At 42.5% G+C, this 13,018-nt stretch overlaps 2 protein-coding genes across 3 annotated transcripts in view; one reads left to right on the top strand and one right to left on the bottom strand.

Annotated features, from left to right (window-relative positions):
• LOC117587523 overlaps nt 1-4,981 on the top strand; it is a 23,758-nt gene extending 18,777 nt beyond the window's left edge. For both annotated transcript variants that reach the window (XM_034278323.1, XM_034278324.1), the window contains 4 exons: nt 120-385; nt 2,183-2,302; nt 2,682-2,820; nt 4,360-4,981. In XM_034278323.1, coding sequence (XP_034134214.1) covers nt 120-385; nt 2,183-2,302; nt 2,682-2,820; nt 4,360-4,947 — 1,113 coding nt within the window. In that variant the 3' untranslated portion in view covers nt 4,948-4,981. The remainder of the gene's footprint in view (nt 1-119; nt 386-2,182; nt 2,303-2,681; nt 2,821-4,359) is intronic.
• LOC117587522 overlaps nt 1-11,855 on the bottom strand; it is a 55,529-nt gene extending 43,674 nt beyond the window's left edge. Inside the window, exons 1-4 of the mRNA XM_034278322.1 lie at nt 11,007-11,855; nt 6,805-6,912; nt 6,141-6,232; nt 5,003-5,232 (exon numbers count right to left, since the gene is read on the bottom strand). Coding sequence (XP_034134213.1) covers nt 5,003-5,232; nt 6,141-6,232; nt 6,805-6,912; nt 11,007-11,770 — 1,194 coding nt within the window. The 5' untranslated portion in view covers nt 11,771-11,855. The remainder of the gene's footprint in view (nt 1-5,002; nt 5,233-6,140; nt 6,233-6,804; nt 6,913-11,006) is intronic.
• Between the last annotated feature and the right edge of the window lie 1,163 nt (nt 11,856-13,018).

Genomic DNA, 13,018 nt, shown 5'->3' with positions numbered 1-13,018 from the left:
CACCACCAGCACCGTCAGAGCAGCGACCATGACAAACTTCAAAGTCACTCTCCCTCTCTCCCTCCCTCTCGCTCTCTCTTGCTCATCCCTGTCTGTGTTCTCTTTACTTTGCCTTGCAGGGTCTATTTTGGTCACTGGCCTGCATTTGGCTTATATATCCGGAGAAGCGTATGAGCATACCGCACTTGAAGAACGAGCCAATGAACTCAACCAGCGCATATCCCTTCCTCTACACAAGCTACTTGCCCACGGAATTTCTGATCAATGGCATTGTCTCCGCCTGCCTGACTATTGTGAATGTGATTTGCATATTTATCACAGCCATAATAGTTTTGAAGATTAAAGAAGTATCGGCGCCATACACAGCAAGTCCGGACTTGAAGCGGTGAGTGTAGATTTATACTGTAATTATACATAGACATATGTATAGCTTTACATTGTATGTAAATATTTACATAAGCCCTTTGTCAACTTAATACTTTATGCAGCATAAAGTAAAAATCTGGAATATATATTTAATGATGGGGCAGAAACTGCTTTTACGCTTATCATTTCCGCAATATGCGCTTGGCCAGTTTTCCCATTTGTAAGTGTAATTAATAATGACAGCGTACTCAGACACAGGCAGATATCAACCACAAGGCTCAGTCAGTCAGTTTCCCGTTCATTGGCTTGTTCTTAAGGGGTTTTGCCTTTGTGGTCGATCATATATATGTGCATATGCAAATACACAACCCCAACATTAACATTGACTCCGACTTAATCGGATCTAAGTTGATAAATCTCAGTTTGTTTATTGGTCTTTGGCTCTATCTTAGATTAAACCATTACGCACCGAGTGGGTAAACACATTTGCCACAAACGACACGTGTGTGCGTGCTCCGGCCAACTAGCTGGGGAAATTAACTCAGATTGCCTGACACCCATCAGCAGGCTGCACATTTAAATCAATAAAAGCCCAAGGCCGAACAGAGTATCGGAAAAAACGATTCATATTCGTATTTCCTAGTGAAAACAATTTGTCAGAATTGTGCCCAGCACTCACAGAGAATGATATTAGCTGTGCAGTGCTTCATGGAAAGTATGATGTATCGCATAATTAACTCACTTACTTCATGTTTTCTCCCAATGAAACATTTCTTAATGAAAATAAATGCCCGCCATTGCTGGCTGAAATGACAAATGGGAACCTAAGTTGCGTCAGCGTGTCTAGGCCGCCCCAAAAGCACTCCAGACACATGGCTGGCAGGGACTGGGAGAACCTTTAACAACTTTAAGCGAGAGCTGAACATTTTCTATCCAAGTTGTGCTATCATAGAGTGACCGCGGAAAAGTGTGCCATTTTATTTCATATTTTTGCCATCGCAAATATGTGCGAAAACATTTTTTGTCTATTCCAACGTTTATTTAAGCACGCACACGCTCCCTCCATCGACATTTGGTTGTTGTTTGTTTGGCTGGCACAAATTGTGTATGCTGAATTCAGATTCCAGCAAGGGATATATTTACTTTGAACAGAAGTTCGCCAATATTGGCGATATTGATTCACAATTGCACACAGCGTAGAGTAGGTCGAGATCAGATTGCTACATAATCTAGCTCTTACAGCAGCCATTGACCAGAGCGTGCAGACATTTGTGTAAATCTTCTAGTGCTATCCGTGCCCAATTGTTTGGTTTGTTTGTTTTTCTGCACACTGCCAGGACGAAGAGTCCAATGCAGAGGCGGGTCCTGTGCTGCGACCCTGTGCAAATAAAAGGACGCAAGGATGAAGGCCAATCTGAGTGGGAGCCATGCCAGGGCGGGTTTAGTTTTCGGTCCGCAGGCTGTTGCATATTACGCATAAAGTGCATGATTTCATATTTATTTGTTGTTATTCAGTTTGCCCGGCTTTTGCGAATTGGTTTTGTTTTCGTTTCTGCGGCTTTCCTTTGACAGCGGTTTATTTCGTTTCGTTTCGCTTCCAATTCCAAAATTATGTTTATGTCGCGCAAATTCTTATGCCAACACAAATGAGAACAGTTGCCAATAGCCAGAAGGATATTTCATATAATAAGAAAAGTTCAAACGAGCTTAACGGATGCACAAGTTGTTGTGGAAAGTCATCGAAAATATTAGCTACATCAAATATATTTTATTTAAACAATTTTGGATTTAAATTAAATTTCTTGATTTCAAACAGATTCTGGGAAACCGATCTTCGCACCGTGCGCAAGACAAATCGCTCGACGATGCGACATCCGGCCTCTCGTACTCGTGGCAGTCTGTCAGGCACTGTCAGGGGCATGGACAAGCTATTTGGGTGAGTGGTAGACATAGATAAGAGAAAATGCCAGCCGTCTTTTGAGTAAATTTTTAAGTGTCGCTTACAATTGCCTTCTGTATTTGTAAATGGGTGAACTCATGTCCTGAGGCAAGACAATTTACGCCACACATTTGTCATGAAAAACGCAGGAAAACAATTTTAAAAGGTAAATAATGTGAGTTATTATGTCCGGGCAGGGGGAATGAACATTTTTTATCGCATAATTGAAATCATTCCAAGTATTTGAGGCGTGCCAGAGGCCTGTAGCAAATGGTCGTAAAATATTTTATTAATTAACTCAATGACAAATTTAGATTTTTGCATTTTATAAGCAGCTATTTGTACCAAAATAACTCATGTGTTCGTTCTTCCTCAGAAGCGGCCAATATCAAGGGTTGGAGGAACGCGATGTCCAAATGGATAATGCCCTGGAGCGTGCCTTGGCCCAGGCCGAGAACGATGCTACCTTTCAAAAGGTCAAGCGAATGAGTTACTCAAGCAATGCGGCTGGTGAGGTGAGTTGTAAGCAATTCCGATATGTTCCACTGAACTCATTAGAAGTGCTCAGAATAGAGTTTCTGCCTGGGTTATCCTCAGTTTATTTAGGAAATGTGAAGAGCACTCTTAATGTAAGAGTATTCTAGGCCACGTTGGGTTGCTCATAAATCAATGTAACTTGCAACCAACAACTCGGGCTTACCGAGTGGCTAAAAGTCATAAACGATTTATTGTCGAACAAGACCTGTTGGACAGGGCCACCACTTCATTTGCAGTTGGGTTGGGTTTAAATTTAAGAGAGAGTCAAGCAACGAAGAGCAGATCTAATCGAAAAAGTTTCATTTTTGATATCTGCTCCTTATCCGCGTGAAGCATTTGAATGCGCTAATGATGGAAAGTTTGCATGCCATGATTATAGGGCCAGTTGGTTGTGCTTAGAAAAACTTTCTTAATTTCCTGTTTTAAGGAGTAGGCGTGCAAGACGCTTCAATTAAAACTCGCTGCGAAGAAGCGCTCAAAAGCCAACCAAGCGTCGATTGCCACAAATCAACTTCTACATTAATTCATTTCGGAGCAAGCGGATAGAGCGGGAAAGAGGAGCGACGGATGGTACTTGAGTGGATGGCAGACTGGCATGCTCTAAATATTTCGAGAGACAGGCTGCGAAATACCTGAGCGAAATGCAAAACCAACTTGCAAAGTCTACGACAAAAACGCCCTCGAAACCCACCCCCTCTCGACAGCTTGTAATCAGTTTAAAGTGAGTCCCGGCCACTAAAACTCAATTAACCCCATTTGAATGGTGCACGAGGCAATTGAAAAAAACACTGAGAAATATAAAGCAAAAACGAAAATGAAAATGAAAACGAATAACGAATAACGAAACGAAGAGTGAGCAAATGAAGGCAAAAGATTAAAAACGGAAATTTCTGGCCATTGAGCACACCACGGGAAGAGAGGGAGAGAGTCCGTTGGTTGCGGCCTGGCATAGGAGCATCGAGGGAGAGCTAAAGGTTGGCAGCATTTTTCACTTAAAACCGCATTGATACTCAATTACCAGGTCGGCACTCTGCCTCCACCTTGGACAAAACAAACGGATGCGAAACTCAGGCAAACGGAAGCACTTTGCAACGGAAATGAAACATCAATTAAAGTCGCACACCGACCAGCTCCAAGCACCAAGCACCAAGCACCAAGCGGCAGAAGAGCAAGCGCCCTGTCAGAAGAGAGAAGAGCGGGCCATCGACAGAAGAGAAAAGAGCGGGCGCCCTGACAGACCTGCCAGCCGCCGCCAGCCTTTGCTTCCGAAAATATATTGCTTTTCTTCCATTGCAAGTGCTGGCAAAAAGGAAAGAGAAAAAGTCTCTCTCTCTCTCTCTCTCTGGTTCAATTTCGACAAGGCCTAAGGGAATAATTCGTTAGTTTTTATTGCTTAATTGTAATTTCTCATATGAATACCAGAAAGTTTAATTGGTTACGTTGAAATATCAGTGATTATTTTAGTAGTTTATGAACAAGTTGCTAAACTTTCTGTTTTCTTTTTTTGGTGTTTCTAGCTCACGGAAAGACTGGCAAAGATTGCAGGCCTCAACAGACTCAAAGCAGATGGCGACCCCGTGCAAACGAATTCGAGCAGCTTGGCTGGCAGCCGAATGAATTCCATACCCAACTCTCAACTAAACGTTGATCTGAAGGCTTTAGATAAGCTCGTGAGTAGTCTGCTGGAGCAACATTCTTCGGGCAGTAAGTCTGCGGAGACTGGCACCCGCACGCCGCCACTGCAGCGGATGGTTTCCAAAAAGCTGAATCGCTGGCGTCCTTTGTCTCGATCGGCACACAACCATTCACGTGGCAGCGAAGGTGTCGATAATATTGGGGGGAGTTTCACGCAGCTGTTGGAGCGCAACGAGCCGCAGTCGGCTTTGGCTCAGCACACACCCAACATGCCGACAATTATGGAGAGCAGCGCTGGAAGCCCAACCCCGAACAATGCGCAGCAGCAGCAGTCCACCCATCACCCATGGACCTCTTCGCTGGATGGCACACCAGGTGCAGTGCGTAATGTTCTGCACAACATCAGTCAGGCTGCCACCAGGCGAGAGGACGAAGATCAACGCAATTTGACGAACAATTATGTGGAATAAGTTGTGCGAATAATGTATAATAAATCGTATATAATGTAGGATGCAATATTCTCACCTGTCTTTCCATTACACCCGATAGCTGCTCCCTCTCAGCATATCGATAATATCCCGTTAGATTTGCACCAAGTCGCATCGTCACTTCGTAGCGAGTTTTACCGCTTCGCGCTGAGCTTGGGCTACTTCTGAGAACCGAGTAACTCTGACTGGAACTGGAAGTAGCTCCGTTGTAGTTGTCAAAGTTGCAAGCCTGATGACAATCGATGGAGCTCGCATTAATAGTGCAACCTGAAAGGAAAATGCAAAAATATTTCATTGTTTATTGTTACCAGAAAAATGTCATACAAATTGTATAAAAAGAATCCTTTGCTGACTGTAAGTAACTACCTTGTGAGTGCCACAAAAGAGAACGAAATGGGAGTCTGTAGAAGCTTTATAAAAGTCATAAAGTCAGGTGAATATAATTCGAAAAATGTTCTTGGCATGCACTTGCTTCCAGTTACTTCTGCCCATTCATTTTGTTTCATAGCTGAGATTCGATATCGATTAAATTGAAATTTTTCATTTACGGAAACTTGCTAGTTTTCAAGTTTTACTTTTTCACAAGAAAACTTTTGCAGGTTTTGTAGAATGGTAATTGAATTATGATTCATAATATCTCACATTTGCTAAATGCCCATGAAGACTCCCAAGTATTCTCTTTTAGCTCCACTTTGCAGGAGTTTCAGGAATTTAAGCTTCAACATTGTTGGTTGGTGCTCTTGTTTTCCGTGCAAGTGACATGGATTTTTACTGCTTTGCCTGCAGCAACGACATGAAAATTGGCAAGGATACCATCCAGTAACAACCTGAGGTTGTTCATGGCTCCCCTTGTTACTCTTTTAATGCTTTCAGTTGCAGTTGTTATAAATTGTTATTATGTTGTCAAGCACTTGTCGATTAAATGGTTCGAGAGGCTCTCCAAGAGGGGACACCCTCCGCTTGGATGTCTTTTCATTCAATTGTACAGTTTTGGGTACATATGTAGGTATGTACATACATAGCATTGGTACCTCAGCTGGCATTGAGTACATTCTTAATAATAATCATTTCCCTAATTACATTTTTCCACTTTAACAACTTTGCTCTTTGGCTTGATCTGCACTGGCGCCTATTATGTTTATATATGTCACATTAACCTTTATTTTTGCACTTACCCTGCGTTGTCCTTTTTATTTCGGGTATTTCACATCTGGTCCCTTTGTACCCCACTGGACAGTGGCAAGTTATGGCCGCATCGCCGATGTGCCTAAAAGTGACGATACAAAAATGTGTCTAAGTGCCAATATAACTTATGTACATATATACACAAATATATGTATGTAAATATATATATATATGTTTGTTTATCCGTATGCCTTCTTATTACGGTGCATTCAGCAAATAAAAGAACAAAGTAAATCACATCGTCTCTCTTGCTTACTGTAACTGTAAACAAAATGCTGTGCAAAAAAAGCAGCGAAACGCGAACGCTCTCTCCATCTCTCTCATTACAATTATGGTGACACCATCACCACACCTGCTCTCTTTCGATCCTTCTGTGAGTTTCTCTTCTCTCTAGCGCCACTCTCTGAAAGCCGAGAGAGCGAGCTGAAAAAGCGAATGGTTCTCTCTACAGCGGACCATTTCGGATTTCCGATCTGCTGTAGGCAATTCCGTTATGTACATAATAAGTATGTATGTTTTGCTGTTATATTATATTGATTTTATTGCTTTTTTATGCGCAACAAGCAAATTGAACTGAAATAGTTGCATATGGTGCAAAAAAAATAAATACACGAAAGTACTTGTGTGGTGTAACATATGTACATATGTACTTACTTGCAGGTTCCACCGTTTTGGCACACGTTCGTGTGGATGTCTTGGCATAACGGACCGTGGCCACAATCGCTGCCGCTGAAGCCTGGAAAACAGGCGCAACCATACGAACTGCAAATAAATGTAAAACGGTTCCGTTACTATTTGTGTTGGCCCCTCTGGGCAGAGCTGTTAAACTGCGCTGCGGAGCCGTCAGCCCAGCACACACATTTATGTACATTTATATGTACATATCTCTGATTTTGCGTTTGTGCCTGACCACAAGTGATGAGCTTTCCGGATTATGACTCATAAAAGTGGTATATTTAGGCGAATGCATATGTAGTTATTTCAAACTCATCTTCAAAACAAATCAACAAACACCAACCACAGTTATTGGGGTCAAACTACTTAGCTTTTACTTTGAAATTTGACTATATTATTTAGGACAAGACAACTCAAGACACAAATCAAGATTGCAAGAAACACTTTTGATAATTTGGCGGCTACAAAATCTTACAATAATAACAAATACTTATGTATTTATCTGCAAACTTTTCGCATTTAATATGCCAAAGTTTCCGCGGCAGGCCTCTCGCTGTTAACGAGAAAATCATTCTAATTGATCTGCTATTGGTAACTATTAGTAACATCTGTCGCATTCCATCTGTAATATGGTGAACAAATCGAACCATTAATAAAAGTGGCCAGAGGGGCAGAAAGACAACAAAAAATCCAACGGCTGGGCCACAACAGATAACAAAAAGTGGCGAGAACATTTTTCATGTCACAAAACTAACTTTTATTTTAAAATTCGAAGCATTTATTTGTTCATTCGTTTATAAACAGTTCCGCTCAACCGAAATGCATGTACATAGCTTTACATTTTGTCGGAATGAAGTCATTTAACATTTATGCAAATGGAAATGTGTTGCTTGGGTGCGGGAGAGTCTGCCATAATATTTACCTAATACACTGGTCTTGCTCCTAGATATACATGTCTGTGTTGATTGTGACGGCTTGTACAAACGAATTGGTGCTATTGTATTGCGGAAATTAATTGCCTCTGTGTTCGGACATCTGTGCAGCTTACAAGTCCGAGCAGTCCCTTGCTCTGCCCCCTGTTACGGAAATGTGTGATATTCCAACTTTATTTGTAAAGTTATCGACATGAGTTCGTGCACTGCTGCTAAACCTTCTTCGTTTCATTGAAACAGGCTTTGCATTTTTACATATCATTGAAAATCACCTGCAGCTGCTGGCTGGCTTTTTTTTTCTCGCGCTTTTCTGTATATTTTGCGACATGTGCACTTCCACACACTTTTCACACACAAATGGACGCTGATGCCCTTTTTTTTTATTAAAAATTAAACAAAGATTTTCATAGTTCTCGGAGAGAAGAAATGACGCATTTTAAATGCATTCAAATTTGAAAATCCGAACAATTAAAATCGCTTGCCAAAAGTCTGCGACTATTTTATAGGACTCCACTCGAGAACTGCTGACAGAGCATACAATATGACATGCTTGACTGCTTTTGGCTAACCCAAAAAGCAAACCCATACACATCCTTGCTACTATGTCATATCCTTCGCCAACATTTTCTACAACATTCTCGCATCGATAACGAAGAAAAAGTCGATGCGCAGCGCTCCAATGCGGAATTGGATAAGTTTGTACTTAGTTGGGCAGCGGCAACAACTAAACTTTGGGAGGTTTTTTTGACTCACAGCCAAAGTGCATGGACAGAAAAATATGGAAAGCAGCATTCATAAAGCTTTACAAGCTGTGTACATACATATATGTAAATGTGTACATACATATCGTAATATCTGTTCAAATCTGCAGAAATGAAATAAAATTACAATAAATTGTTGTGAATCGTTTTGAAAAAGTAACATCTAAATGTTGGCAATTACCTTTCACCCTTTCTAATAATGCAATAAAATGTTATTTGATGTTTATCCTATGTGTAGAGGTGACAGAAGGTGTGGGGATTGTTGGATGCAGGAAACACATTTGTCTTTTAATGCCTCCCTTTCTGTGTACAAATTATGTTTGAACCATTTGAAATGCTTTAATTAAACCTTTGTGTGTACCCTAGTATTTTTCATGTCAAGCGAGCATTAAATATTTGGCACATCTGTGTACAAATCGAGAATTACATTTAATGTATTTTTACATGTACATATGTACATAACTTGTAACTTTTCCTATCAATGTGAGCTGCGTACACACGTAATGCAGGAAAATTAAAACTTTTTATTGAGCGGAGTTTTTCAAGAGATGATCTGACCCAGAAATGAGGCCAATGCTCAAAATTTGAGGCCAAACCAAGCTTAATTGCAATATTGCTGCGCCTGTACGCCTCGACTTTGGGCATATGAAAATGTTTGGACCTGACAAACAATGCACGAGGCGCAGGCAAGCGAATCCAGAATGACACTGACACGGCTACCATGTGGCGAGCTGCACATATGTACATATTTATGTACATATGTACATATGCATCGATATACTCCAGCTCCTGCGTTGGTTTTGGTTTTGGTCACTGAGCCCTGATCTCATTTGGTGCTGACTTTTTGTTGTTGCTACGCCTTTTTGTTATTAAAGCTGAAGCTCAGACGCAGATCCAGAGCCATGGGCAACGCACATTGAGTGCTGGACATGTCCCACTCCCACTCCCACTCCCACTTCCATGCCTTCTGCTGTGGCACACAATTTGCCGCTTGAATGTGGCCTAATTCTGAGTGGATGTCATTGCCGTTGCTGCTGTGCTGGTCCTTAAAAGGTTGCCATCATTTCGATTGGGAGACAGCCTTTCCACACACTCACTCAAAATGCTGTGACAGACAATCCAGAGAGGAAAAGTCTCGCAATTATTAGTATACAACTTCTGTTAAAAATATAAACTTGTGCCCAACCGGAAAAGTATTTAAAAATATAAATTGGTTACGGCTATCTGGAGTTTTGCGGTGAGGTGCAACAGATGTTCATGCATGCAACAAATAACGTCATCAAAGTGGAATGCAACAAAAATAAATGAACAGGCAACTGGCAAGAGCAGACTTTATTCTGGCGAATTGTTTATGCTTGCTGGTTGCTTTTTTTGACAACATTTAATGGAAATTACTATTAGAAACGTTCCGAATGGATAGCAGAATATTTAGTGGTAAAATAGATCAAACAAATTATGTTTATTATTCATTTTAAATCCTTAGTTCTGAGTTCGAATATAAAGCAAAGCAAACATATTGTTGAAGGTAGGACTTTGCATCCCTGCTCGAGTGTTCCTGCTGTGTTTGCCACTTTGCGTATCTAAGGCACGTAGAGAGGGGACTGGTGAGGAGGCGGCACTTATTTGCCTCTAGTTGGTAATTAAGTTACGACCCGCTACGTGTCTGGCGCGATATTATTTGCTGTGCTGAAAGCACTCACACTTCGGACACAAAGAGAGTTCTGCCGTCACTTTGGTATTCGTTTGCGCTTGTAGCAGCTCGATTTGCTTTGATTTAGGCATTGATATTAATAATCAATTAGCTGGCCCACCAATTAATTCTAATTATGTCAAGTGAACGTGAAGCGGCAACGCTTGCTCTTGCTTTGTGCTGCACAAAGGTCCAGGCAAATGTTTTATGTAGTTTGATTTTTTGTCTTTCAACTTTACAATTGACTCAAAGTGGTTCATTTTTCTGTTTTGTGTTTATTTCCAGAAGAAGAAATTACATTAACTATGCGCTTGTCTCTCATGAATCCCGATTCAGCCTGGAAGGGAAGTACATATTCCAGAAGCTCCTCCCCGCTTGCCGCCACACGTCAAGCTCAATTGCAAAGCTTATCCATAAAACCCGTTTACCTGAATTCTGCCAGAGCAAAAGCTTCACGCTTTTGCAGTTCTTCTTTTGACTTTACTGTTGGCGTTTGCGCTTTTTGTTGGGCTGCCTTTGAATATGTTTTTTGGTTTTGAAATGGCTGCTCGGGTCTCCACGCTGGGGACTTCGGCAGGAGGCACAGCAGCTCCACTCATTGAAACATTACAAATGTATGGCTCCCACGTGGGTTAGGGTTGCCTTCAATCGAGAGCCCAAAACAACAAAACAAAAATGCAAAGCCGAAACATTTCAACAAGTTTTGCGGAAAAACGATTGATGTGCAAGCAGTTGGCAGCTGTGTAACCTCTTCAAAATATGGTCAATAATTAAAACTAATATGAAAGTAAAACCTACCCGTAGTCCGCGCTGGCATAGCAATTTCCCAGAAAGCGGCATTGGAGCGTATTGCACTGCGTTTGCTTCACCTCGTGCTGCACCTCGTAGGTGATGTTGAAGCCGTAGACATCCAGCAAGCGATCGAGTGCCCGCAAATGAGTTCCATCCAAGGTGGCCATGGTGAAGCGGATCTCCAAGTACGGACTGTGGAACTGCACCCAGGAAACCTGAGTTACTTCGTCTTCGGTTAAGGTGAAAACGCGATGCGCTGGCACCCTGAAGTCATCCGAGTAGTACATGAACTCGGTGAGCTTGAGGCCGCTCAGCACGTACAGTTGTGTGAGATACACAACTATGGATACGTTTTCCTTGCCCTGAGATACCGCCAGATCGGAGGCATCGATTATCCAGACGCACTCGATTGGCGTGGCGAAGCGAAGCGGAAAGCTGGGCGTTTGAATGATGCCGCTCCTCGCCTTGAGCAGGCCTCCGCACCCGGCGCTGCTGCCATTTCCAGTTGCAGTTCCAGCTAGTGGGTGCTGGTGCTGGTGCTGGTGGTCGCCCGCAAAGGCGTTCAGGGAAAAGTTGTGCTTGGCCGCCGAGAAAGGCGGCGGAGGCGGTGGCAGCGGTACGGCGGGCAGCGAAAACTTTTGCTCCATGTTGTAGCGGGCATTCGGTTGATTGTGTTTGTCTTCCATTTGGTGCTGAGGTGCCACTGGCAGCAGCAGCGCCAGCAATACCATCGTTGATAGCCCCACAGCCTGTTTGTTCGGCAGCGACATTTACTTGGCCTTTTGTTGTCTCTGGCATGGGGGGGGGGGACATGCGTGCAAGTTATAGTTTTTGCCTGCTGCTCATTGACGTCTGGCCCACTTTTTCAGCTGCAAGTTGCAAGAGGAGAAAAAAGAGTAAGAAACATCAAGTCAAATTTTTAGTTAAACCCATTTGGACAGCTGTCGTTTGCATTTGACTAACTGCCTGCAGAATGGGGCGGCAGACCCACATTCTGTCAGCGTGAAAAAAAAGCAATTTGAAAATCCACTAAAAGCGGCGGCTTGAAACGGCGCGGAAGCTCTAGCTCTGGAGCCGCAGCACATCAATCAAGGCTTCATGGACGGGGTCATAAAACAAAACACACACAAAACACTCCTACTCCTACTCATACTCTCACTCACTTGCACGCCTTTCAAATTGTTTTCCCATGTTTAGGTAGCGCCTAGGTAGTGTTCTAGCTCTCATCTTAGATGAAACCGTCCGAAACCAGTTCCGGGCTTACCATAACATAGTGATTAAGATATGCACTCAAGTGGCTTTGGAACTATCTTTATCGAACGCGAATCGGCTATGCACAGCTTTAATCTTATCAGCAACAAATAAATGTGCGCGCAGCCCAGAAGCCAATGCAAACATGACGATAATTAGCCTGTCCCCATCGCACATGTACACATTATGACTATAAATACATAAATGTAGATATGTGGCTACATAAATAACTCAATGACCAATCAAAATGTAAAGGCCAAATCCTTTTGCAGGCACACATTAATTACTTATTCTGAGTCATAGATTACGCAATTATAAGTATCTTCCTGTCGAAACGGAAATCTCTGGGTTGATATTCCTAAAGCATACTTTAAGGCGTAAACAACGAGAGATGGAGGAAGAGAGAGAGAGAGAGAGAGAGAGAGAGAATAAGATGAACATTTGGGAAAACGTTCATATAAATATGATTATGTCTCAATCGAGTTGTTGCGTTGAGTTTATTTTGTAGAAATATCCTCCTGCTTTTGGCTATACTTGAACGTCGCGCGCCCCTGCTTTCTGGGCTAAAAACGAACGTCTCGCGTTTAACAATGACGCCTGCCTGGCATGCCCAACACTTCTCCATAGATAAGAGAGCACTAGGCAGGCACTTCAACTGATAAACCGATAAACATAAAGCCAGTCAGCCGTTGCCGTTGCTGTTGTCGCTGCCGTTCTGTGGCTACGCTGACGCTGGCGTTGGCTTCGGCCCGGCGTTACCTCGTCGG

Source organism: Drosophila guanche, unplaced genomic scaffold, assembly GCF_900245975.1.
Source record: "Drosophila guanche unplaced genomic scaffold, DGUA_6, whole genome shotgun sequence".
Taxonomy (NCBI): Eukaryota; Metazoa; Arthropoda; class Insecta; order Diptera; family Drosophilidae; genus Drosophila; species Drosophila guanche.
Note: the sequence above shows the minus strand (reverse complement) of the source record. Positions and strands in the feature narration are given on the sequence as shown.